This window comes from Hemicordylus capensis, chromosome 3 (genome assembly GCF_027244095.1).
Source record: "Hemicordylus capensis ecotype Gifberg chromosome 3, rHemCap1.1.pri, whole genome shotgun sequence".
NCBI classification, from domain to species: Eukaryota; Metazoa; Chordata; class Lepidosauria; order Squamata; family Cordylidae; genus Hemicordylus; species Hemicordylus capensis.
The window spans coordinates 243,209,051-243,236,876 of record NC_069659.1 but is presented as its reverse complement, the minus strand read 5'-3'; the positions used below and the strand labels follow the sequence as shown (position 1 = coordinate 243,236,876).

At 42.8% G+C, this 27,826-nt stretch overlaps 1 protein-coding gene across 1 annotated transcript; it reads right to left on the bottom strand.

Moving 5' to 3' along the window:
* Positions 1–969: 969 nt before the first annotated feature.
* LOC128351937 (lipase member M-like) lies at positions 970–27,826 on the bottom strand. The gene is made up of 9 exons (XM_053312029.1): positions 27,722–27,826; positions 26,507–26,624; positions 19,439–19,637; positions 13,348–13,457; positions 6,838–6,974; positions 4,519–4,668; positions 4,340–4,411; positions 3,682–3,747; positions 970–1,203 (listed from the first exon to the last, which is right to left on the bottom strand). Exons 1-9 carry the CDS (start codon positions 27,824–27,826, stop codon positions 970–972), a joined length of 1,191 nt encoding a protein of 396 aa, XP_053168004.1.

Sequence of the window (27,826 nt, the reverse complement as noted above, 5' to 3'; positions counted from 1 at the left end):
TTCCAGGGGCCATGCGGCCCTAATCCCCACCGCCCTCGCCAGCTCCAGCTGCCTGGGGATCGTCTGCGGGGAGAATGGGCTAAGGCCTGTTCTCCCTGCAAACCCCTTCTGGCGAGTCTCACTGATCATGAGATGCACCTCATTTAGTTACTGGAATAATTTCCCTATAATTAAGTTAAATATACTTACAACTAACCTTGCAACTTGGAGCTGCTAAGACTGGAGGCAGAGCACGTGTGAAAAGATTGGAACCCAGCAAGAAGAAAAACACCTTACGATCTCTGGTTTTGATCATAGCTCAAGGGTGAACCATGGTAGTTCAGGTTCAATGCTGAATGCCGCACACGCATGCATCGACCAATTGCATGGTGATGCAGAGCAGGGCACAGAGCGGGATGCTGCTGGCCCGCATGCCGGCTTTTAGAGAGAGCCCTGGCAGGGGGGAGTGCTGGGGAGGTGGCTGGCAAATAGGTAGAGCCTCCCCTGCCCCTTTAAGGGACCCCCCACCCACCCAAGAGTACATGGAACCAGTTCTGTGCACAACCCTAGTTTGAGCAACTAGCCTGAACTGGAGTTAAGGAAGGATACTCCTCTCACCCTTTAAAACCCATTGGCTGGTGTGGCTTTCTTTCAATGTCCGGGGAAAGCCCATCAGCCAGTCCCACCCCATTTGTGTTTTCCCACACTGCAGTTCCTGTTCATCTGGGACTGCTGGGGCCTGGGAGGCAAACTGTGGGTCTGTTGGACCCACAGTTACATGTATGTCCGAAGGCAGCCAATGTGTTTTTATAAGATACATATTGAGAATTTGCAATTTCTTTTAAAAAAAACCAAAAAACACTATTGAAGTGAGCCATTCTTGTTACCATAGTCATTGATTGATTCTGTTCGAAGCAGAACAACAGGACTGGCATTTTGGAAAGCCAGTCCTGTTGATTCCAAAGAATCATTTTGATAGGAAGAGTTAGCTTATGGGAAATTGCTGATGATTTCGACAAGTTCATCATACACTTGTCGACGTGCATCAAGACCAAAAACAAAATCATAATGCATCCAGTCAGGAATTTCTTTGTAGAATATCAGTTTCTGAAGAAGAGGGAGCAATAGTTCAGTATCCTTTGGTGTAGCAATTAAGTCTTTGCTACCAGTCCACATAACCACTGGCACTTTCATATCTTTTATATTGTAGAAGGGAGGGGTTGTCTAAGAGGAAGAAGAAAAACTCTGTGAAGCCCAGCATTATAACAAACATTTACTACTACGTTTCTGTTGCATAAACAGTTAAAAGTTGTGAGACACAGGATTTTCTTATCTCTTCATCTCTTGTGCCAGCAATTGCTTTGGGTATTTTCCAACTATGTTTTTGAATGTCGTTATTTCATTTGGCCAACCTGGACTGTTGACAGGGACTGGCTAAGCACTTTCTAAGCTCTTAATTCCTGCCACCATTTCCCTCGTGGCTCCATGTTCCCATTTACTCCTGCTAAATGATCTCTCAGTTCTGTGATCATCTAAGGACTGTGGTAGGAACATCACCTTTTTGCCCCATTTACCTTCCATGACATTGCTGCTGCTCATTCCCATATCTCCATCCCTTATTTATTTCTTGCCTGTCTGCCCATTATTGTCCACTTACATACAATAGCTCTAGGGTTTGAAAACAAGCAGGACAACATAGTTTGCTTGGCTGGGGGTGGGGTGTGTGTTAGTTTTTGTTTGGTTTTCTCCCTTCTCCATTATTCTTTAATTGCGCACCTTAGAGGCTGCTTTTGCAGTGGCCTCAAATCTGGGCCATCCAAAAACTACTATGCTCACTGCCTGGAGCACTGGACCTTGTCCTCTGACTCCATTTCCATCTTGGGCTGCATTCTCTAAGCCAGGGAATTTTGTTTCATGCCCTGTCCAGTTAACAAGATTTCAGGATCTGGTGACTGCTAAGCAGCTCTCCTTCACTACCACCTGGATCAATTTGTCCTTATCATCCCATAAGTATTGCTATTGCCCAACAGCACTCTTAGGACTGGTCTTCTGGGACAAAGTCCGGTCCTCAGCACTAAGCCTCCAAATGTCCTGGGGGTCTCCCCAGGAGCCCACCACCACCACGCCTACCCCATCGTTGCACCGATCTTTCCCATTTTCATTGCCATGTGTGCGACTGGGGTGGGGGGTGAGAGCAGAGCAGATTGAGCACAGGTAAAATGCTCCTTCGTGCCTGCTCAGTGTGAGTCTTGAGCGTCGCAGGTCCATGATGCATGGGAGCTTCTCACCTGTGCTCAGTCAGGCCCAGACAGCCCCACCAGCCGCCGCCGCCACGTGGGAGGCCTACTCAGCTCTCACTCCCCACCCCTCAGCCATGTGCATGGCAGCAAAAAGAAAACGTTTGGCACAGTGGCTGGGGATATCATGGGGGACTGCTGGAGAGGCTCCCCAGGACAGATGGAAGCTCCTGGGGACAGGAGAGCAGCATGTGCACACCATGTGAAATGCAGGTTCTCCCCCCAAATTTCCCCCCAACTTTCCCTAAAGGGAGGAGCTCCAAAGCCCTTCAGGTCTGGGCTCCCAAAATGCCTAGGGGCACCACTGCCATTGCCTTCTCTCTCATTCATTATCTAGTGTACTATAGGTAATTCTTCTCCCAGTAGAAGCTGCTCTTCAGCGCAGAAACTCAGGAGCAAGCCTGCAGGTGTTGGGAGCTGAATAAATAGACAACTATGTTGGCACTCTGTTAGCTGGCCCCATCTATCTCATGTCTGTGTGTAGTGTGTGGTCCTATGCAGAGCTCACAGAATTTCTTTAAAAAGGGGGAAGGGGCAGAGTAAATCCATTCCAGAAAATCCTGTCGGTTGTCCTGTTAAGAATAGCTATGCCACCTCTCTAAAGAACAACTGCCCCTTCCTGCTGAACTAGGAAATATGCAGATCATGCTTCATTAACCCTATCTAACAATCTCATTCTGTGTCTGTTAATACAAACTTAGGATATAAACCAGTGTAGGGCCAGATGATACTTTTTCCCATATTAAGAAGGGGGATATGCCAAGAGCATGCTCATCCTTATGCATCTTACTCAGATGTCCTGACATCCCCCTAGAGTATTCTGTTATTGGACAGGGTTCATTCAGACTGCTGCTCTACATATGACCCAAATTGTGTTTGGGTTGTGTGCAGAATGGCAGTTCAGATGAAACCCCCACCACTGCCAGTATGATAATGGAATGTGCCAGAAGGACATCAGGACATCTGGGTAAGGTGTCAAAGTGGGCATGGTCTGGGAGCATAATCACATGGGCCAGTTAGTGGGCGGGGAGTATAATCCAAACTGGGCCATAGTATTTGCAAACATTAATTTTGTCCTGTATATTAAGAAAGGCAGAATGCATTATGCTGAAGGAGGAAAATCTCTAAATTCAATCATGTATGAAAGAACAGTTAGCTTTCTAGTATACTGCTGACAATTTACTTTTTGGAAACTACATCAGTAGATTTGGCTTACATTGAATTTTCAGTAAGGCAGTAAATCACTGTTTGGGGCATCACTGTCTTTAATCAGAACTTATTACTGACAAGATATAATCTGTGATGCCGTCTTGCAAATTAAAAATAACTTGCTTTAAATAATTTTATATTCATCCTTATTCATCTGAAACATGGCTATCCTTAAAACAAATACATATTTGCTTACTTGATTATATTTCTCTATATTCTCAGAACCATAGTCAAAAGACTTGAACTCTCTACTCTTGATTACCTAAAAAGGGGAAAATAGAGAATTGACATGCATTTTCAAAATAATCTTGGTAGAATGGGAAACTGAACTGGAATACAATGAAATTTAACTAACACAACGTTTTTCATATAGACATGAAAAATTAAAAACATAGTATAGGATAGAGTATTGTCTGCAAAACAAGCCCTGTAAAGAATAACTATAGGAACTGGGTGTGTTCTCTCTAGAAAATTGAAGACAATGCAGAAATGAGAACATTCTCCAAATAGCTGAAGAACTCTCACATAGCAAAGACTTGTTCTTTGTTGCCCCAGAGGGTAGGACTACATCCAATGCACTTAAGTCAGAGTAGGGTAATTTTAGCTGATCATTAGGATAAACTTTAATGTAAAAACAGTTTGAGAATAAAATCAATTATCTAGGAGTGCTTGGGCTCTCCCTCACTGGAAGTCTTCAAGCAGAGGCTAAACAGCCATTTGTTGGAAATGCTGTAACTCTGGGTTTCCTGCCTCAAGCAGAGAGTTAAATTATAGGTAGCTTAAAACATTCCCTCCCACTCCGTGATTCTATGAAATATGGAGAGTATTGACCATTAAAATAGCAGAATTTCTACCTGTACCCAATGAAGGATATTTTTTGTTGATGTACAGCCCAGTAAATGTGATGCAAAGACATCCATTCGACTCTGTGAAAAGGAAAAAAAAGTTTTCAAACAAAACTCAAGTCTAAACGGAGCAAATCTGTGAAACAGTTCCATGAATGGAGCACAATTTTTAAATAAAATATACATACCACATTTACATTTTTGTTGCTAATTCCACCAGCTATGAAAACAAGTTTGGAACAAACTTTGTCCCAGAAACCCTTGTCACACAAATGAGCAGTGAATACTCTTGTCCTGTTGTTAGGGAAAATACAGAATTCTTTCTTGCCAAATACAGTCTGTAAAATATTTAAAAAAAAATGTTCATGTTGAATCTCTAGGATTTATTGTTTGCTCAGTTCTTTTTATTTGTCTAGTTCTTATTTTATTTCTTCAGTTCTTACAAATGTGTTTGAAGATTAGCTGGCTTTCAAAATAATGAGCAAAAATTGTCTCTGTGGAAAATTTGATTTACATTGTATCTTTAATAAACTTAGATAGCTATGCCAGTTCCTAAGGTTCTGTCACACCTTAGGAACTGGCATGATCAAGTATGACCAAGAAAATGCTTTCTTAGCCAAAAGGCCGAGACACCATAATGTGACCAAAGCATTATAAATGAATCCAGGTTTCTGTAAAACATGTACTTGTTTTTGTTTGAATGTCTGTACATGTGTTCATTTTAAAATGGAATGGATACAAGCTCCCTCCTTGATACAAGCTCCTTGATAACTGGGTATAGAGGCACCTTTCAGTGTGGTGGTTCTCCTTATATTTAGCGAGGGGAAGCAGTTGGCCCTATTCAACTCGCAGCACAAGGTTGCTCCACTGGCTGTTGCTGGTTTCTGCCTTGTGTTGGTTTTTAGATTGTAAGCCCTTTGGGGACAGGAAACAATCTTCTTATTCTTTTTCTGTGTAAGCTGCTTTAAGAATGATTGTATTGAAAAGCGATATGTAACTACTAGTAGTAGTACTACATATGCATACACTGTACACAGATTGTATGTGCCTTGAACATAACGTGTGAATAGAGCTCAAGAAGAAACAGGGAAAGTTCAGGATAAGTTACAAAGTAGAAAAACTATGTTGATAGGGTTAGGGCTCATTTGCAGTGTCTAAGGTGACCAGAGATAGGGAGGAGATAGATCAGCCTCCTCTCCAATGATGTCTCCAAGAGCAACCTCTTACTTTCTTCAATAGAAGTTAATTGTGACTATCTGTTCATACTGGGAAAGGTAAAGTACTGGGATTTGTGGATACTGTTTCAGTGAGGACAAAACTGGCCCTCTGTTCCTGACTCTGAGTTACTTGGCCCTCACTGAGAGGGATCATCACACTGAGTGGATGAATCATATAGAGTGCACAGAGAAACACTGCACCCTCCAGCTGTCCTCATAATACAATAAGCCCTTCCTCGAAACACATTCTGCCTAGCACAATGACAGCTATTATTTTGCTAGCAATCTCATTTTGAGAGCTTTGTAGTATAGTAGCTAAGAGTATAACCTCTAAGTCAGGAAATCACCTAGTTTGAATTTCACTTCATTCACATTTCAGACAAGTCACTTTCCTCTTAGCTTGACACATTCATCTCATAATATGGAGATAATAATACTGGCTGGCTTAATGGGACTGTTATAAGGATTATTGAACTAAGGTATTAAGTTGGAACACTTGTAATGAACTAAAATATGTATTTATAGTGGGTAGCCATTTTTTCCTCAGTAATGCATTACTGAGGAATGCCAGGGATGCATTACTGAGTGCAATACATTACTGGGGAAAGAATGCAACATCATGCCATTGCTTCTTCTCTCAGGCCATTATAGGCCACTCTTACTGCCTATGGAAGCAGTAGCATTTTTAAGATAATAGAGAGGGGAGTCCACTGCACTGCTGCCAGATAACACCCCCCCATAACTGATAATCAAACCAATCAATCAATCAACCAATCATAATCAAATCAATCACCACACCGTTATTCAATGAAGGCACCCTCCTTATGATGCATCATATCAGTTCATATGCAATCATATCAGTTCCTTTGTTAGTTTGTTTGACACATTGGTTAGTTGGTTTGACACATTGACCACCCCTTACACAATTCCCTAGGCAGTTCACTATCTAAAAACACAACAATTAAAACATTAACACAACTAAATAGTTTAAAATACAGATAAAAACTCAACATTTTAAAATTTTAAAATATAATCTAAAGGCATGACTAAACAGATATGTTATGTTGTCCTCCTGTAAAACATCCAGAGAAGGGGAGGTTCTAATTTCATTATTTGCCATATATATTACAAATACTGCAAATAATGTAATAGAACTTGGCCCTGGACAATTTAAGCCCCATTTATTTCAAAACTACTTAAGTGCAGCTGCCTTTCAGACCAGCATCCTGTCATAATAAGGTTCAAATGTGATAACTTTACGGACACAATGTATTGAAAAGCAACCCATACCTTTCCAAGGCCTTCAGCCAAAAATGCAAATTTTGAAAATGGAGATTTGTTGTGGTTCAGCAGATAAACAGGACCCAGTGCAAAAAATATTTTAATTTTCTGAGCTAACAGAGGCATGGCTGAAAATGCAATGAAACCTGGAACAAAAGTATATAACATAAACATTTGAAGCTGCCTTATGCTAAACCAGGGTTAGAACACAGGAACATCAAAACAGCATTGCTGGATCAGACCTAAGGTCTATCTAGTCCAGCACCCTGTTTCACACAGTGGACTATCAGAAGCCCTGGGAGCCACATAGTCAGGAGATGAAGGATATTTTCTTCAAAGGGAACTAATCACTATTGACCTAACTAGCTCAGTATTTTCAGTGAGTCTCCAGGAATTTCTGACAGAGTTCTTTCCCAACCCTACCTGAAGATGCCAGGGATTGAAACTGGGATCTTCTGCATGCCCCAAGTGCTCTACCCCAGAATTCTACCATCCTTGAATTATAGCTCTCAGAAATACTGTTATCTTGGGCATTTTGTAACAGCTCATCTTGTTGCATTTATTCCTCCATCTAATTGTTTTAATAGGCTGGGGGTTTGACTGCCATGCTGTGTTTTTACTTCTGTATTTTTAGCCGATTTCTTCTGTATTTTTAGCCTACTTCCAGTAGGCTTATGAGATCACCCGCCATTCTGTGTGTGTGTTCGTGTGTCCACCCCCCCTCAACTTCGCAATCCCTGGACCAATATGAACCAAATCAGGTACAGATGTAGGGTACACATAGGGACACTTCAATGGCATAATTTGTGATGATGTCATCCACCCCAATCTAAGATGGCGGCCATGTGAACATCTGAGGTGCAAACAAGCTAATTTGTGGACTGCCTAATCTATTTGAACCAAACTGGGTACAGCTGCAGTAAGTGACACACATGGGCACCTCAATGGCATAGCTTGTGATGATGTCATCCATGCCGATTCAAGATGGCGGACATGTAAAATTTTGAGGTGCAAGTGGGCTAACTTGTGAACCACTTAACCGATTTGAACCAAATTTGCTGCAGCTGTGGAGACACATAAGGACATCTCACTGTCGGAGTTTGTGATGATGTCATCTATCCTAATCCAGGATGGTGGATGCATGAATGTTTGAGGCGCAAGTGGGCTAATTTAATCTAACAAATTAGGTACAGTTGTAGTGAGTGACAAACAGGGACACCTCAGTGGTGTAGTTTATGATGATGTCATCCACACAGATTCGAGATGGCGGAAGCATAAACATTTGAGGCACAAGTGAGCTAACTTGTGAACCACTTAACTGATTCGAACCAAATTTGCTACAGCCCTAGGGACACATAAGGACACCTCAATGGTGAAGATTGTGATGATGTCATCCACTCTAATTCAAGATGGTGGACACATAAACTTTGGAGGCGCGTGTACTAACTTGTGGACAGTTTAACTGATTCAAACCAAATTCGAATGGACACATAGAGATGCCCCAGTGGTGTAGTTTGTGATGATGACACCCACCCAGATCCAAGATGGCAGATGCATAAACTTGTGAGGCACAAGTGCACTAACATGAGGACTGTCTAACCAATTTGAACCAAATTTGGAACAGCTGTAGAGAGTGACACACAGAGACACCTCAATGGTGTAGTTTGTAATGATCACTTCCACCCCAATCCAATATGGTGGACACATGAACATTTGAGGCACAAGAGATCTAACTTGTGTACCTCTATCTGAATCAAATTTAATCCAGATGTAGAAACAGTGAAAGGAAATTAGGCTGATTAGTTCTTACTAGAACAACTTGTTAAAACCTGTGTTTTATTATTACAATTTTTTAGCTACCTTGATCAGGGGGGTAGCAAGGTTGGAGGGGGGGGGCAGAGACAAGATTTTAAAATGGCCCCCTCACTGATATACACACACAAACACACTTCACAATATATAGTGCACTCACACTCACATCCCCATTATGAATACGGTGAATATCTAGTTCACATTGAATCTAGGTTTTTTTACTCTCTGCTCCTGCCGATCTCCAAGAGACTCAACATAATTCATAGGGGGTGCAACATGGGCTGGCGGGGAGTCATGTGATGTGCCTCTGGGGGGGCCCTTGAGGCAGTGGGGCCCCAAGACAAGTGCCTCCCCTTGCCTAATGGTAGCTACGCCCCTGACCTTGATGCTAAGTGGATAAGGCAGAATATAAATCTCTGGAATAAATTATAAACAGATAAAGATCAGCCTCAGACCTATTTAAAATAACTCTGTATTTGCTCAAACAACACTTGGATAAATACAAATATTCCTTACTGATGAAGAGATTGTGAATTTCAGATATTTGATGATATACAAGGAAACACAATCCTCTAACAATAGTAACTGAGCCAACAGGAAATAGATTATACTGAAATGCTTACTACACTTCCTTTGGATGGGTTCTCATGCACTTCATGGTGTTAGTTTAATGGGGATCCAAGGTTTGACATGAGAACCTAGAAATTACCAGAATCCTTAACTTGACACTGCAAGAAACGCTGATAAAGCTCATATTGTCAAACAAGATCTGAACTAAGCCTGGTGATCTTAGCTTCATCATCATTTCCTGTGATGTGAATATGGGATTCCTGGTAATTTCAGGTTCTCATATCATGCTCTGTGGGATCACATGCATCCTGTGAATCCCAGATTCCCATTAAACTATCATAGCACAGAGCGCAAGAACCCATCCTTTATAATGTGCTCTATTTAGGGAAACCATTTAACGTGGCCAACTGAAATAATGATTACCAAATGATAGACTCCCTAACGATTGAACTGATGATTTATTTTTCCATAAGCTTCAGCTGAGACATCATCTATGCCCATTTCTGGAAGTAAATGAGCTTAAAACAGTGATGCATATGCTGGGAACCTCCAGGCTCGACTACTGTAATGCACTCTACATGCCTTTGTATGTAGTCTGGAAAATATAATTGGTACAGAATGCGGCAGCAGGCTGGTTTCTGGGGCATCCATATAACATTGATTTTAAAAGAATTGCACTGGCTGCCGATATGCAGAATAGGGCTGTGCAAAATCAGTTCGGTAAAATCAGACATGGCCTGATTGTACTCAAATCAGGGGGGTTTAGAGAGAGTCTAAATCCAGACTTGCACACACAAGTTTGGTTTGTACTAGGGGTGTGCATGGAACTGGCTGGCCCAGTTTGGTTCGAGTCTGGACTGGACTTGAACTCAACTGGGTGAGTTCAGTCTGGCATCCCCCTCAAACCCCCCCCCCCGTTCAGTTCAGTTTGGGGGGAGGTTTACAAAAGTTTTCAGTTAAAAATAAAAAAAAATTTACCTTACTCCCTTCTGGGGAGTTGCTGGAGGTGCTGGGGGTGTGTGTGTATTGCGGAAGTCCCCCCCTTGCCGGCTTTCTTTATGCCCCCCACCGACTGGTTTGGCCAGCTGTTTGGCTGGTTTTCAGCTTTCCCTGCTCGGCACAGTGGCCATTTTGGCCCGGGCCACGCAGAGGCCAATCATGCAGGCGTGCAGCCTCCAAAATGACCACCGCGCTGAACAGGGAGGGCCAAACAGCTGGCTGAACCAGCCGGAGGGAGGCATAAAGAAAGCCAGTGGGGGAGGGGAAACCTCCATGGACACCCCCGCCATGCGCCACCTACAGCAACTCCCCTGAAGGGTGTAAGGTTAAAAAAATTACCAAAAACATTCCTGAACCCCACGAACAGTCAGGGGATGTTTGGTCCAGGGTCAGACTGAACAGGGGATGGTTCGGTTCAACCCCATACCATCTAATTGAATAGGTTCAACATCAAACTTATCGAACATCAAACCTGTTCTCACATCCCTAGCTTGTACATCTCCAACCCTCTTGGGGAAAATTTGGAGCTTTCCAAAGTTCCAAATGGGGGTGAGAGTCCACTCTTTTTCTTTCTTTCATTTTAGCTATTGTGGCTGGGGGAGCATCTTCTGCCCACTGTCTGCCCATGAATCTCTCTCTCTCTCTCTCTCTCTCTCTCTCTCTCTCTCTCTCTCTCTCTGTGTGTGTTTTAGTCCATTTTAAACTTACAAATAGAAGCAGCTGATTTCCTGGTTTCTCCTGTGATTCTCTGGTGTGAGGTAACTTCCCCTTAGATTCTCCAATTACTTTATTTTCCCTGCACTTTCCTTCCATGTTCAGTGTATGTTATCCATGGTTACTTTAAAAACTTTTTTAAAGGTTTGTCCAATTCTGACCCTGACCCCAATCCTGACTCTGACTCTGACCCCACCCCAAAAATTCAGAAGAGTCCAAAAGACCCCAAACTGACCTTTGCAGGGTTGGATTGGATCTGATCATACCCAAACCCAACATTTACATTCATGCACAGGCCTAATACAGAAGGAGGTCATCCACACAATAAAAAAATTGTGTTCTACCCTGGTTTGGGAGCTATGTGTGCTCCCAATTTTTGGTTGTGTGCAAGCAAGGTAAGAGGAAAACCTGGATAGAAATGATTGTGTGGAAACAAGGGGGCAATTCTCACGACCAACAAAACTCGGGCTAGGAGAGCCTAGCCTGATTTTTGTTGGTCGTAAGAACCACCAGGCTCTCAGCTGAGCCCGGTGGTTCTTGAGCGGGTAACCCGCTCGAGAACCCCTGCTAAAAAGCCGGTTTGCGGCCCCCACTCCCCCCACCCCCGCTGGCTCCGTCACCGAGCTGGCCATCATGTGGGCGGCCAATCCGGCCATCCAGGGCTCCCTGCCCACTCGTCTGAGGGAAGAGCGGGCTAAGCCCACTCTCCCCACAGTTTTAACAAAAGCGGGTCTCACGGATCATGAGACCTGCCTCAAGATAGGAGGAAAACCTAGGTAGAACACAATTTTTGATTTTGTTAATGACCTCAGTGACTTCCTACCTGATATTTCTCAAGTCACCAGTTCCAGAACTACTTGGGTTAAAACCTGAGGAGGTGATGCTACATTGTGATAATGACAATAGAAATGATACCAAGAGCCATCAGATCTTACATCCAGCAATGAAGGAATATTTACTGACTTGTTCCAGTGCCAAAGCAAAACCAATTATTTCCTTAAATCATGAGGGATGGCTATTACATTCCTTACTGATCCATGACATTTATTTTCAAATCTAAGGCAGATGTTTCTAAATACATATTCAAAACATGGAAAGCTAAGCCCGCTTTCCATGCAGAACCCTCTCAGGTGCTTCACACCGATTGCGTGAAGTGCCTCACTGTCCTCTGCTATTCTCATTCTTTGTATACACTTCCTAATCTATTACTGGTTTTAAAACTATCATTGAGTGTTGCTTTGCGCTGCATATCGATGGTTCATTTAATTTTCTCCATGAAGTCCAATGTTCACATAAAATGATCACCTTCGCACAGAAGGTATGCACATAATGTGTGTGCTCCCAATTTTCGGTTGTGTGGAGGCAAGGTAAGTGGAAAACCTGAGTAGAAGTGATTGTATGAAAGCAAAGTAGGAGGAAAAGCTACCCAGTTCTATCAAGGTTTTCCTCCTGCCTTGTATCCACACAACTGAAAATTGGAAACTCACACAGCTCCCAAACCTGGGTAGCACACAGTAAGATTATTCACACAGACAGACTAACCCAGGCTAGGGCAGCCCAGCCAGGTTTAGGCTGCACATATGAAGTGCTGGAAGCAAGGTCACTCCTGGTGCTGCACCCATACCAAGCCCCACTTTTAAACCTGACATTTAGCTGAGGTTAAGCAAACCTGTGGTTCGCTTAACATCAGCTGGCGATTGTCTGATCAATCACAGCCAGGTTAAACAGCTTCCCCCTGTCACACCACCACTTCCAGCAGTGAGCTGGGGGAAGGAGAGGCCACACTAGTGCCATCGGGCACCCTGGGATGCAGTGGGGGGGGAATCCTCCTACTTTTAGCATCTCACTTTGCTGCACCACTGCTTGTGTGGGTGCATGGTGTGGTGGAGGGAAGGACGGTGGCTGCTCATCTCCCCAGTGAGGTTGTGTGCACAACGTCAGTTTTTGATTGTGTGAAGAACCTCAATGTATGTTGTCAGCTTTGTGCATACAATGGAAATTGTGTATATAGTTTCCCTAATATTATAGTCATGGGGATAACCCTTATATGTAGGAGTTCCAGAACTGCACTGAAGCCCTCAGACGCATAGAAAGCTCCAGAACTGAGATGAAGCTGAAGAATTTCAGATACAGAATTACATTTTCATTTGTCACTGCAGATGAACATGTGAGAAATAAGCAAACAGTATGAGGTACCTCTGGAATAACAATCACTTCTGTTTTGTTCTCTTATTCCTTATAAAGGAACACATTCTCCATTCAGGATCATGTTGTTTTATCATATATTAGTGGGTAGAAGCAATCTAGGGCGAAAGAGGTCCAACTTGATGCAAGCATCATTTAGAAATATATAATATTTTCAACTGATTTATCCAATGAGTTTGCAGTTCTGCATGAAAATATTGTGCTATTTGTACAACATACCTATGGTAGAGCCCTGGGAATAGCCAATATAAAAGATTTGTTCCTGTCCAGTTTTAGCTAGAATAAAATTGACAATGGCTGGCAAGTCATTCATCGCCATTTCATGAAAACTGCAATAAGACAAAAACAAATAAAAACATAGAATTATGAAACATAGAATTATGATCCACCCATCATAGGGTGAATCAACATATACATTTTTAAGCATTGTGTTTTCCTTAATTTTATTATTTTAAAGCAAATTTGATATTTTTAACAATGAAGGAACTTGAAGAACCATACCCTGAGATACTGAAAGGTGAGTCAGTAGCCCTATTCACACATATAGGCCATTAACACAATCAGAAACTGGTTTGGGATCTGCATGTGCTCCCATGTTTTGGTTGTGTGGAAGCAAGATAAGAGGAAAACCTGGGTAGCTTTTCCTCTCACCGTCCTTCCACACAATCACTTCTACCCAGGTTTCCCTCCTACCGTGCTTCCGCACAACCAAAAAGTGGGAGCACACACAGCTTCCAAACCTGGGTAAACACAGTTTTTGACTGTGTGGATCGCCTGTTTATTTAATTTATTTAGTGCATTTTTATACCGCCCTAGGTCTCAGGGCGGTTCAAAACAAATAAAAATATAACATTAAAATCAATTAAATATTAAAAACAACTTAAAACAAATCAATAAATAATCCAAAAATTAAAAAGTTAAAAAGCTAAAAGGCCTGGGTAAGAAGATAAGTCTTTAGACACTTTTAAAAAGCTGCTAGAGATGGGGAGACTCTTATTCCCACAGGAAGCGTGTTCCAAAGTCTCGGGGCAACAACAGAGAAGACCCTACCTGGTTGGCCACCAAACGACATGAAGGTAGCCACAGACGAGCCTCCCCTGATGTACGCAGTGGACGATGGGGATCATGCAGAGGAAGACACTCTCTTAAATATCGTGGGTCTAAGCTGCTTAGGGCTTTATAGGTTATAACCAGCACTTTGTATTTTGCCTGGAAACTTATTGGCAGCCAGTGCAACTCCTGTAATATAGGAGTAATATGGTCTCTTCGAGATGACCCGGAGACCAACCTGGCTGCCACATGTTGTACTAATTGCAGTTTCTGGACTACCTACAAAGGCAGCCCCACATAGAGTGCATTGCAGTACTCAAGTCTGGAAGTTACCAACAAGTGTACTACTGTTTTGAGATCATGAACCTCAAGAAACGGACGCAGCTGACGTATCAACCAAACCTGATAGAAAGCGCTTTTGGCACTGCCTCAACCTGGGGAACCAGGGAAAGGTGTGGATCCAGAAGCACTCCGAAACTGCGTACCTGTTCCTTCTGAGGAAGTGTGACCCCATCTAGAACAGGTAGATCAACATTGCTTCCCGAGTGATGACCCCACACAATAAGTACCTCCACCTTGTCTGGATTCAGTCTCAGTCATCAGTCATGAGATCCCTCATCCAGCCCATTACTGCTTCCAAGCAGGCATTCAGGAAGGATATGCCTTCTCCTGATAATGTTGACAAGGAGAAATAGATTTGGGTGTCATCAGCATACTGATAACACCCTGCAACAAATCTCTGGATGATCTCTCCCAACGGTTTCATGTAGATATTAAAAAGCATTGGAGACAATATGGAGCGAGGGACACCATATAAAAGCTCAAATTTTGAAGAGCAACAGTCTCCAAGCGACACCATCTGGGATTTGCCAGAAAGGTAGGAGCAGAACCACTGTAAAGCAGTGCCTCCCACCTCCAACTCCCTCAGACGTTCCAGAAGGATACTATGGTCGATAGTATCGAAAGCTGCCGAGAGATCCAAAAGGACCAACAGAGTCACACTTCCTCTGTCAATTCCCAATTGGAGATCATCCATCAGGCCAACCAAGGAAGTCTCCACCCCATAGCCCGTCCGAAAACCAGTTTGAAATGGGTCTAGATAGTCAGTTTCCACCAAGACCGACTGGAGTTGGGAGGCTACCACCCTCTCAATCACCTTGCCCAACCATGGGAGGTTGGAGACAGGCCTGTAGCTACTAAACTCTGAGGGGTCCAAGGCAGGCTTCTTAAGAATAGGTCTAATAATTGCCTCCTTTAAACAAGGAGGCATCCTGCCCTCTCTCAGAGAGGTATTTATAATTGCCACCAGGCTTTCCACAACAACCCCCTTGCCAGATAGTATAAGCCACGTTGGGCAAGAGTCAAGCAGACAGGTTGTAGGATGCACTGTTCTGAGCAGCTTGTCCACATCCTCAGGAGTCACGAACTGAAATTGATCCAGCCTAACCACACAAGAGGAGTTCCTGGATACCTCTGCATCTGACACTGTGATAACTGTGCAGTCTAAATCTAGATCTAGATCAACCCAAATACGAGGGACTTTGTCCACAAAAAACTCATTAAAAGCATCACAGCGGGCAACTGATGGTTCCAAATTCGAATTCAGGGGAGCAGGGGGCCCTACTAGCCCCCTCACAACTCTGAATAGCTCCGCTGGACGAGAGCCTGCGGAAGCAATACGGGCAGATAAGAAACACTTCTTTGCTGCACGTATAGCCAGAGCATAGATCTTTAAATGTGCTCTGTGTCGCAATCTGTCGGATTCGAGTTGAGTCTTCCTCCACTTGTGCTCCAGTCGTCTACCTTGCTGCTTCAGCTCCCACAGATCTTCCGTATACCAAGGAGCCTTTTTTGAAGTGGGTTGGAGAGGACACTTAGGAGCGATCATGTCTATTGCCCTGGTGAGCTGATTATTCCAATTCTCCACCAGGGCATCAACCGGATCACCGGCAGGGCCAACATTAAATCCTTCCAAGACTTCTTGGAATCCTATTTGATCCAATAACCTTTCTGGACGGACCATTCTAATAGGTCCCTCACCCCTGCAGAGGTGGGATGCAACTGTGAGTCCAACCTTAACCAGATGGTGGTCTGTCCATGACAATGGGGAAATCACAGGAGTCCCCACCCACGGAACACCACCCTGATCAGAATGAAAGATCAGATCAAGAGTATGACCAGCAACATGTGCCGGTCCAGAGACCACATGAGATAGGCCCATAGTTGCATGGCTGCTATGAACTCCTAAGCTGAACCAGACAACCCGGTCCCAAAGTGGATATTGAAGTCCTCCAGCACCATAAACCTGGGGGACTCCAATGCCAAACCCGAGACCAAGTCTGTGAGCTCAGTTAGGGACTCTTTTGGGCAGCGGGGTGATCGGTACACCAACAGAAGTCCCTGGTCCCCAAACGTACATACACACATTCAATATGATCAGACACTCTGATAGGGATCCTGGTAAAGGAAATATTATCCTTAAAGACCACAGGTACCCCACCTCCCCGCCCACACTCCCTTACCTGCTCCTCTACAGAGTACCCTCTAGGGAGAAGCCAGGCCCAAGCTGGGCCCCCAGCCTCCCCCAACCAAGTCTCTGTAATACACACCAGGTCAGCCCCTTCATCCCTGATCAAATCATGGATTATTTCAGATTTGTTTTCGACTGACCTGTGTTCAGATTATATTCAACACTCATGTGATTATGTTCAGATTATGTTCAACACTTGTGTGAGTATTCAATTCATACCATACACAGGTACAGATCTGTACACAAGCAAAGTTATTCACATGTTAAGGACTTTCAAATGACCTCATGGCCGCTACTGGGCACACTGCAGGGAAGGCATGAGCTTGCCTGCTTTCCCCAGCAGATGAGTCCACTCTCCATGCTGCCATGCCATGTGCTCACTTGAGCGGCAGCATGGCGATGGCAGGAACCTGAGAGTGGGAGGACTCCGCCCGTCCTGCATCCCAGGGTGTGCTGCGCTTGGCGTGGCCACTCCTTACCCCAGGCTCACTGCCAGAAATGGGAGTGGGTGCAGGAGATGCCTCCCACACCAGGCAAACATATTTAAAATTACATTTTAAAAAAAAGTTTCAAATTCTCTCTCTCTCTCTCTCTCTCTCTCTCTCTCTCTCTCTCTCTCTCTCTCACACACACACACACACACACACACACACACTTTTTAAACAGCCCTGGCACTTACCCTAGATACAAGCAAAATCTCTGATTGTAAAATCAGTGTTCATTCAGTCCTAACCTACATCCAGAAAGTGTGCCTGGCACAGTAGCCCCATAAACAAATTATGTTCAACAGTCTTACAGTCTCTACAGTGTACATAGGTACAGTTATTCTTTGTTATGTGGAAAACAGGTGCAGCTTACCTGCTAGTCTCATTCAGTAGGGCTGTGCAAAGTCAGATCAGAAATGTCAGAATTCATCCAAAATTTGCAAAATCAGTTTTTTAAAAATCTGACATTACCAATCTGACATTGACTTTCTGATATTGGATCAGAAATATGACGTGGGACAGTTAGAATTCATGTTGGGAATCAGGTGGCTGGAGGTACAAAATGGCAGAACTGGCGGACTTATTTCTAAGTATCTTGATCATACGGACTAATTTTACACATTTTTACTGCTTTCTGATAGCAACCCTACCACCATGTACAGTGTTGCCAGGTTCTGCACAGCAGAGATTAAAATCTGGCAGGTGATGACCACTGGCCTGTGCCTAGCACAACTTTATGGACTAACTCAAGCACACCTTTGGTTGCCCTTGTATGATTTTATGCTTCAATGTTTCTTCATATAACTTTTCAATGCATTCTTGCTTCTCTTTTAGGCCTTTTTAAGTGATGTTTTTATGATGCCTTTTATAGATATTTTTATAAATATTTGTACCCTTTTTTAACTGCAATTTTCAGATCTCAGCCACTAAGGGTCAGTTAGTCTGTGGCCTTGCTTTGTTTTAGACAGCCATAGATATATTTTAAAATTTTACTACTTTTGATTCTTATAATCTTGTATCAGAGTTTTTCATTATATGCTTATATTGTGCACCCCTAAGCTTTTAATATTTACTTTTACTTTTAATATGTAATATGTAATCATCCCTTAGACTTTAAGTTGGTCTATGACCATAATAAAGATTGACTGATTGATTGATTGATTGATTACCAGCCTGCTGAACTGCCGAACTGCTTTGACCAAGTTCAGCCAAATGGACCAGACTGCCCAGTCAGTTCAACTGAACCAGGTCACAATAAAAAGGCAGCTCCTGGAGCAAGAAAGCAAAGCAGTGATTGGCTGAGATGTATTTTGGTTTTGGCAATGTATTTTTAAAAATACAGAATACCTGAGCAAATATATTTTAGATACAGAATATAAAACACTTCCCTGAAAAGTATTTTAGATACAAAATACAAAAGTATTGAAAATACATATTGTAAATACTTGAATGTTAGTTAGATAACCATATCTGGTCAATCCAGTTGTAGTAGTTGTATTGCTACTACAGCAGCTCCATGAAACCATTCTGTTTCTTTGATTGAGGAGGGAATGTTAAGGAGCAATGTTTAGGAGCAATTAGGAGGGGATGTTTAGGAACATGAGCCATTCCTCATGTCTGTTGAAATAGGGCTCAGACAAGTGCAATTAACTTACACTATAATGAAGTCTTGAGTAACTGCAATTCATCTGAGGTGCAATTATGATGCAGTGGGGAAATGCTTGACTAACAAGCAGAAAGTTGCCAGTTCTAATTCCCACTGGTATGTCCCCCAGACTATGGGAAACACCTATATCAGGCGGGCAGCAGCGATAAAGGAAGATGCTGCAAAGCATCATTTCACACTGCGCAGAGATGGCAATGGAAAACCCTTCCTGTGTTCTTTCAAAGACAATTAAAGGGCTCTGTGGTTGCCAGGAGTCGACACCAACTCAACGGCACATTTTACCTTTATACATAATCAACTATTCCATAAATTATCAAATAAGATGGTGCTCAGATAACTCCATGTCAGTACGCAGGGTGGAATGGCATGTTGGGTAGTGCATAATGTGTGCAACATCTTTTACAGTCATGTGGTAGGTAGGTAGAGCCAACAGATGGCATTACCCAACCTAGTCTAGTATTGAACCAAATTGACAAAATCATACCAAAGTAGATGCTTTCACAAAGTAAAAAGGAAGAAACATGAAATCCTGACATGTTAGGTTTCCAGCCCCAGTGCCTCCTTACAAGTACAACCTACCTGAAATTCCAGAATTTTTCTTCATTATATGAAAGATTCTGATGCAATCTACACCATCTGCTGCCTCTGTTGTTCGCCAACCAAACATCAAAGCCAGCATCCGCCAGTATAAAGCCCAGGCTGTTGTTTGGCATATTAGCCACCCACGTTCCACAGTTCGTAAGTATACCAGGCATCACTAACACAGCAGGCTTGGAAACTGAAGAAAAATTAGCAGTGAGATGACGTTTCATTCAAATCAGCAATTTAATAAAACTCAGAGTATTTAAGTTTATAATACTTAATGTATTATATTTATTGATCTTAAATTAATCTAGTATATTGCCTAGTTGATATCTTATTTGGCAATGCTAGTTATTTCCCTTGGCTTCTCCGTGCTTCATTGACCCTTTGATTCTCCCCTTGAAATCAGTATCAATACAATTACAGGGTAGCATCCAAAATCCAATTCAATATACATATTTTGTCAGGAGAACCCATCACATCTGCATTTCAGTGCTTCAAAGCAAATACTGACCTCTGCATTTAACCTAGTTATTGCAACAATTCTGAAGTTCTAAGAACTTCATATTTTTCAGGTTTTATTGCATAAAGGAGACAGGATTCCTTCATTCCTCATAACCCTGTAACAGTAACAGGAAGGATGAGGCATCTTACAAGGAACCTGGAGCTGTAAAAGGAAAGCTTCCTTGTGGCTGGTTTCTTGAGCTTCCAGAGAACTCTGAAAAAGCCCATGATTTCCCCCATTAATTATCCAAAATTCAGGATTGGCTCAGACAATGTATCTGATCAGCCCCACCCACCCACTACTCAATGCAGGATATTCAGCATGTCCTGACTCCTGCCCCCATCCTCCCAGTGCACTGTACTGCAAGCACATAATAATGTGAGAGGTGTTTTATCCAAACTGCTCATCGGGTACGATTTCAATACTACAATAAAGTAGCATTTAAATTGCATGCAAAGAGCAGTTCAGAAAAAAACATGCCTCCCCCTACACATATGTGAAATGAGAATGGTGTGCTGGGGTAGTAAAACATGCATGCTCATGTGCAACATTGCATGGTAGGCAGGATCAGCTGGGCATATCTTCTGAACTGGCCCTCAGAAAGAGCAGGTCTCCTCTGAATCAGATGTCACCCGTCTAACTCTCTATAGTAAAGAAGAAGAAGCTTTAAGAGTCATACAGCAGGTGACACCCCCTCCCCAATTAGCATTTTGTGTTTCATTTCAATTACTTTTAGTATTGAGTTTTAATTGCTGTGAGCTGCTTTGGGAGCTCATTTTTGACTGGAGAGCAGCATAAAAAGATAATGAATATGTAAGATATATGTGGTCTACTGTTTGTGAGAAAAAGGAGCAGAAGACGGTACATCGATATTCTTCTAGCTGATATCCAAAGTGACTTAAATCCAAAACAAAAACATGTACATACAAACAAAAAGATACTTGCTCTATGAGCCTATTACATAAGGTCAGTTTGAACAATACTTTGCCAGCTAAGCTGAGTGCCATACAAGAAGTATGTGTGTGCGTCATGAGAGCACACATTCTACCATTCTTCGGCACACAAGGTACCTTTCTCAGATTCTGTGGGGGCAGTGTGTGTGAACCACTCCTACACATGATCCAAATACCAGTATTAGTGTTACCCAACACTAATCAGGAGAAGGGAAGGACATGCATATTCATGTCCTTATCACATGCAGTTGGAAAGGGGAAGTATATTCCAAACTGCCCACAACGATTCAAGTGGCACGTCACTTCTTAATTACATAACCTTTATAAAGATAGGGCTCTATTTAACTTCACCACCAGCACCATCCATTTTTATGATAGCAAGCAAAATCAAATGCCAAGATTTGGAAAGGCTCGCAATTAAAGCTTTAATTGAGACACAATTAAACACTTGCAAAAACTGAGCTGTACATTGCAGCAAATTTAAAAATTACACCACACAATGCACCTGTACTCCCAATTGCTTGCTTCTGATATGATATGAAAAGTGGAGCATTAATCCTAGCCCATGAGATCAGGGGCAGAGCCACCATTGGGAAACAGTGTTCAAAGAACCTGGACCGCTGTCGCTCAGGGGCCACACCTTGCATCCCCAGCATGCCCCCATTACTGATATCAGATGCAAGGGGCGTGGTTTAGCTCCCGAATGGGAACGCACAGCCCCATTCAGGAGCTAAACCACACCCCTGCATCTGACATCAGATGCAAGGGGCATGGCTAAACATTCCCTGCATCTGACAACAGACACAGAGGGTGGGGCAAGGGGGGCTGTGCTAGCAGCTGAACATGGGCCACCACTGGCCTCCTTCCATCACTGCATTAGATCAATAAGCTTCAGAAGTCCTCCTTGTACAATTAAGGCTATTTTAGTGTCTCATAACTTTGTGGGTATCTCAGCTGTCATGTCATGAGGGTAATAGAAAGAACATTCTGGACTCTGGACTAACATAGTTCAGCAGGATGAATACACATCCCATAGTGTAACAGCACATACATATTAATAATGAGATTTTTTTAAAAGGAAAAGTCATCATAATAAAGTCATCATAATAAAGCACTTCTATATTTTGGCTTTAACAGATATGGAGGCCCAGTTTTCTTTCTTCAAGAAAGTGCCCTGTGGTACTGTATGATCCATAGATAATCCAGAAAAACAAGAGGGATAATTTTAGAGAGATTCTATTCACATGGTCTGCAAAAATCAGGCTAAGGGAGCCTAGCCTGATTTTTGCATACCATGTGAACCACTGGGCTGTGAGCCCGGTGGTTCCTGAGCGGGTAACCCGTTCAAGTAACCCTCCCCTTAAACCGGGTTTCTGGAGTGAGCACTCCGCAAACCCAGTTTTTTTGCCCGTGAGTTGCTGCAGTGCAGCTCCGTGCTGCGGCTACTCATGAATAGACCCCCGGCCAGGAGGGTCAAAAGCAGCCTCCTGGCTCGGGGGTCTCTCCAGCATGCCCTGTGCATTCATGCAGGGTATGCTGGAGGCCGTGCAGCCCCCAAACTCCCCAGCCCCTGCTGGCTCCGTCACAGAGCTGGCAGTCATATGGGCAGCCGATCTGGCCACCCCAGCAGGGCTTCCTGATCATCTGCGGGGAGAGCGGGCCTCAGAATCTGATTACCACTGGGAACCTTGCCTACAAATTAAGATCAATGTGCATTCTTGATCACATGGATAACTACCATAAGTAAGATTCAGTAATACGGATAACAGATAAAGTTATCCAGTAAAATGGATAACTTAGTAAGATTCAGTAACCCCAAAACCTTCAGTTTAAGATGATAGTTAAGATGCTTTATATTTTCACTCATGCTCTAAAAAGAATGGAAATTGCAAATTATGGTGCCCATCTTAACTTGCATGCCACATAAACTGTAAAGACTTTGTACAGTCTGGTATGTGATGATGGTTTTAGAAATGAGGTTCCTTGCACCCACACTTTGCCTTGAGCAGAGATGCAGCAGACAAAAATTCATCGGGGCATCTCTAGGAAGTGAGTGGGGAAGCTGCACCTGTTGAATGTTTGCTTGGATGCATCTCTCCCCAGCCCAATGTCCAACTGAAAGACCCAGGCAAAGTGTGAGTGCATGAAGTAGGCTTGTGCATTTCAATTCGGCAACAAAACGTTTTGTGTCCGAAAATATTTTCAGACGTTTTGTATACAAATCGAAATGAAAAAATTAAAAACAAATTTTTGTGTATACAAATCGAAATGACCCTATTTCGGAGCCGAAGTTTTGTTTTGTTCTTCGGACCTTTGGTCTCCTGACTGCAGCAACTAGGGAGGCAGTGAGTGTCTTTCAAGAAGAGATTATTAGAAGATAAGATATGCAAAAAGCAGACACAGCATCACTGAGGGAGCTCATTTCCTTGGAATGTGTTCTATTGTCATGCAATTATGTGCTAAGAAATTCTGCTTACCCATTGCCATTGCTAACAAACAATGCCCTGTTTCCTTTCTGTCTGGGCTGATTGCTTTGAGGGTGGAGGGGGGAGTTTGTTTCAATTCATTAACAAGTTACTCGCTTGCTTCTGCCTTTCTGGCTACCTCATTCAAGAGAGAGACAGAAGGAACTAATTTTGCATTGCATGTCTAAACCAAAGTTTCCATGATGCCATGCTTCCCTTGCTACCTGCCTGAGCCCAGCATACTGCTCCCTATTTAGTTACAATGCATGTGTATATAGTATATAATGCAATTCAAATGCCTGTTTATGCATCTTTAAGGTTTTATTGGGGTGGCCCAGAGTGAGTGGTGGTGTACTGCACAGAGAGTGCCAACCACCCACTGGGTTTCGGATTGGTTGATTTTGAACAAAGAACAAAATGGGGGTGTTTCCAATTCGGGCCACAAGCAAAATAGGGCGGGGGGAAACACAACTCTAGCATGAAGCCTCTTTTATAAAACCATCATCATTTACTAGACTATACAAAGTCTTCACAGCTTCTATGTCATGGAAATTTAGATGGGCAGCTTAACTTGCAATTTCCATCATATCTTGAGTTCTCTTCCACAACTCATGGCCATGGTGGAAGCAGCTCCTGGGGGATGCTACAGATTCATTGGGATTGCAGCACCCAGTAAACAACCCTTGTAGCCAATATCTGTTTTCTAGAGTTTAAGGATCAATGTTTTAACTGCTACATCTTAGCCACTTCTTGCACCATATCTGAAAGCATGGTGTCCCCTAGTTAATGCCTGCAGGCTTTCAGGAAGGTTGGCCATGCAATTTAGATTCCACACCAAAAGAATATTCAAGGCTTATTCATTTATTATTTATTTATTGAATTTATATACCACCCAGTATCAACACTTTGAATGCTCTTTTGAGGAATTAAAAACATGAACGGTTGTTTCTCCAAAATTTTGTACCAGATATGCACCAAATCTGTAGAGTTGGTGTCTCTTGTCCCCTGGTTGATGTGTCCAAATTTCAAGGGCATTGGATGGCTACTTCTGATTTTATAAACAATAGAATGTTCAGGGCTTATAATGGCAGAATGTTGAAAATACTCCTCATCTTAACTACACTGGTACAACCCTCCCCTAAAGACTAATAATTATACTGGCACATCATCCCTAGCCAATAGTCAAGCATAGCAGGAAGTCTCGTATCTGAGGCAAAAATAGCTTGTCCTATACCAGACGCTGTTTTTTTAATCGGCAGAGCCCAGCGCTTTCCCTCATCTCTCAATGCATTTGCATCAAGCACTTTGAAGTCTGGATGAAGCCCATATTATAATGTGAAAGAAACAATAAAGTTCACAAAAGAAGCTGCAATTGCTCTGCAAACTTGCAGAAGCAATTGAATGGGTATATTTACATCTTGCAAGTTGCTAATCATTTACCTATCAACAACAGCAACAGCAACAAATGTGTATATACCGCTTTTCAACAAAAGTTTCCAAAGCAGTTTATACAGATAAATAATAAATAAATAAAATGAAATGGATCCCTGTCCGCAAAGGGCTCACAATCTAAAAAGAAACATGATAGACACCACCAACAGTCACTGGAGGTACTGTGCTGGAGGTGGATAGGGCCAGTTATTCTCTCCCTGCTAAATAAAGAGAATCACCACATTTAAAAGGTACCTCTTTGCCCAGTTAGCAGGGGTCTATCAAATGTAAATAGGCCCAAAGACTATTGCGAGTCACCAGTTCTGGCAGAGTGTGTGTGTGTGTGTGTGTGTGTGTGTGTGTGTGTGTGTGGTGTGTATGTGTTTGTAAATCTGGTGATTCTCTTAATTTTTCACCCGATGCTTGCTCTATGTCTAAGCTGGATGGTCTGTGTGAACAAAAAGCTTTGTGAAATTAGGGGGCCTGTGCTATTTTGTTGTTGCTTTTACAAATGCATTGCTACTCAGGCTTCTGCTTACCCCCTGGGTTGATTCCTCCCCCCCCCACAGGTAGCCCCACACTAAGATCACATACACACACCATGACGTCAGGACTTGAGACACTCTATTCCAACTGTGCAGGTGCACTGGAGCGCCCTGCAGTTCTGGTCAGGCCCAGCAACTGCTGCCACTCCACCTGCTGCCACCCCGGGGGTGGAGTAGGCCTGCTTGGCTCACCCTACATACACCCCAGCCACACACATGGCAGCTAGAATTACTGAAGTTTTCAGCGCCACAGTTCAGTGTGGTGGGGCAGTGGTGGCATGCTTCTGGGGACGCCCTCCACGGGAGGCCTTCGAAAAATGCAGGTTCCCTTTTTTTAACTTTAAAAAACCTTTAACTTTTTTAAAAACTCATGCAGGGGGGCGGGTTGTGGCAGGGGATTTGAAGCCCTTCAGGTCTGGGCACAAAAATTACCTAGGTGCTCCCTGTCAGGGATCATGCAAGTTGTCTGACAACAGCTGGATTAATAAAGTTGTGCAGTCCTGCTTTAGGGAGAAGAAACCCATTTTAAGATTACCCTGATAAACATCAACAATTACCTTGCAACAAGGGCATAGCTATAACTGAGGAAGAAGGGGGTAAATGCCCCTGGACCCCCTGAGGATGAGGGGACCCAGCAGCTGGCTCTTCACTTTCTCCCTCCTACCTCACCAAAGATTACAGTGGGAGGAGGGCAGGGGCCCATCTTCATTTTTTGTCCTAGGGCCCACTCAAACCTTACTACACTTCTACCTCATGAAATCACCAGGTATTCCCAATGCTTCTCAACCTCTTTGGCTGCTGTTCTACCAAATCCAGGTGCCTTGCCAAATACAGCTATGTGGAAAATCCAGAACATGCTAGTAGCACAATATAATTCCTGTAACATGACATGAAGAATGGGATCAATACTATGTTTTTTGTGACTATTGATGTATTACATTACCCATCTACCAGAGATCAGACTAAGAAAGAATAAAAGAATATTATTTAAAACAATTAGCCAATCTGTTTAAACACATTAGGGGAAATGTTTCAAGATATACAAAACAAAGATGCTTAAAAACAATGTTCAAACAAAAACAAGAGAAATTCAGTATAAATCAATTTCCAACATTTATAATTTGGCTGTTGTTTTTAATGAAAATGTAAAAAATTTGAAGAAGCACCTCTCTTCTCTGAATTGTCTCTGCCATGAGGAATTCTGTTAGTGTTAAGATAATAGCCATCATCTGTAAGGATTTCGTACTCTTCACAGGGGTAGCCTTGATACTGAATGACTTCACTCTACAAACAGACAACACACATTTGTTCAGAGACTTAAATTAAAATCTATATACAATTAATTAATCTACAAGGTGTATATAGCCCTTCATGTAGAAGGGTTATATGCTGTGACTGCTGATAGTCACTCTGGCCAGGAATTCTCTAGTTGAATAGGCAGTCTAAACTTGGGGGAAATATGCTTACAAAATATTCTCCAAAATTTCTCAGGGGCAGAATATGAGGGGGAGGGAATTCAGAGGAATTTTTCCTGAACTTCCAAATATTTTCCATATAGGGGTCTTTTTCTTCAACACAGCAGTGGACTTTCCAGAAATGTCATTTTATTTTCCCCATTGTATTCCTCATTGAGGAGAAGAAAATAAAGTAATTAAAACAGTAGCAGCCAGCCACTAATGAAGGGGACAGAAACAACTGAGACTTCTTGGACTGCTGCTTACTTTCTATAAAAAGGCAATCACTCCACAAACAGCTGATATAATCTATTTAACTTTATGTTTATGACTCTGCACATGCTAAGGAACTGCGGACATACTCCAATTCATACAAAACAGACTGGAGTCTTACAGTCAGTACATGCTCAGTGTGAGCAGTATGCTCAATTCAATAAGAGGCTTCACTGAATGAAGGAAAACACACAAGAGAGGTGTTTCCGCAAACCCAGTTTAAGGGGGCAATTCAGCTGGTTACCCACTTGTAAACCACCGGGCTAGCCTGTGAGCCCGGTGGTTTACATGAGCAGCGAAAATCGGGCTAGGCTCTCCTAGCCCGATTTTCGCTGGTTGTGAGAATCGCCGCTTTTTCTGAGTGCAGAGAGCTCATCACATGGGGGAGCACTCAAACATGTAGCCCCCTACTCCTCTTTGCAGAGGTAATGGTATGGTCCAGAGATTGTATATACAGGTTTAGAAATTGAAAGCAAGATGGAGCTATGATTATTCTGATTACTAGCAACTAGAGTGTGTAAAAGAGTGGGCACACACCTGTGTGAATATAAAGTAAATGTCAAATCAAAGCGCATCATCCTGACACGGTAGCCAGATTAAAATTGACAATGTGGCTCCCACACCTTACACCCGATCAGTCTATATCAAACTTACAATATTCATGAATGCTTCAGGATTCACCTCTCTTTTTTTCCTTGGGGTTCTTTCTGAATGTACAGATCCCAGGGTCAATAAGGTTATCAAAATAAACAGCAACAT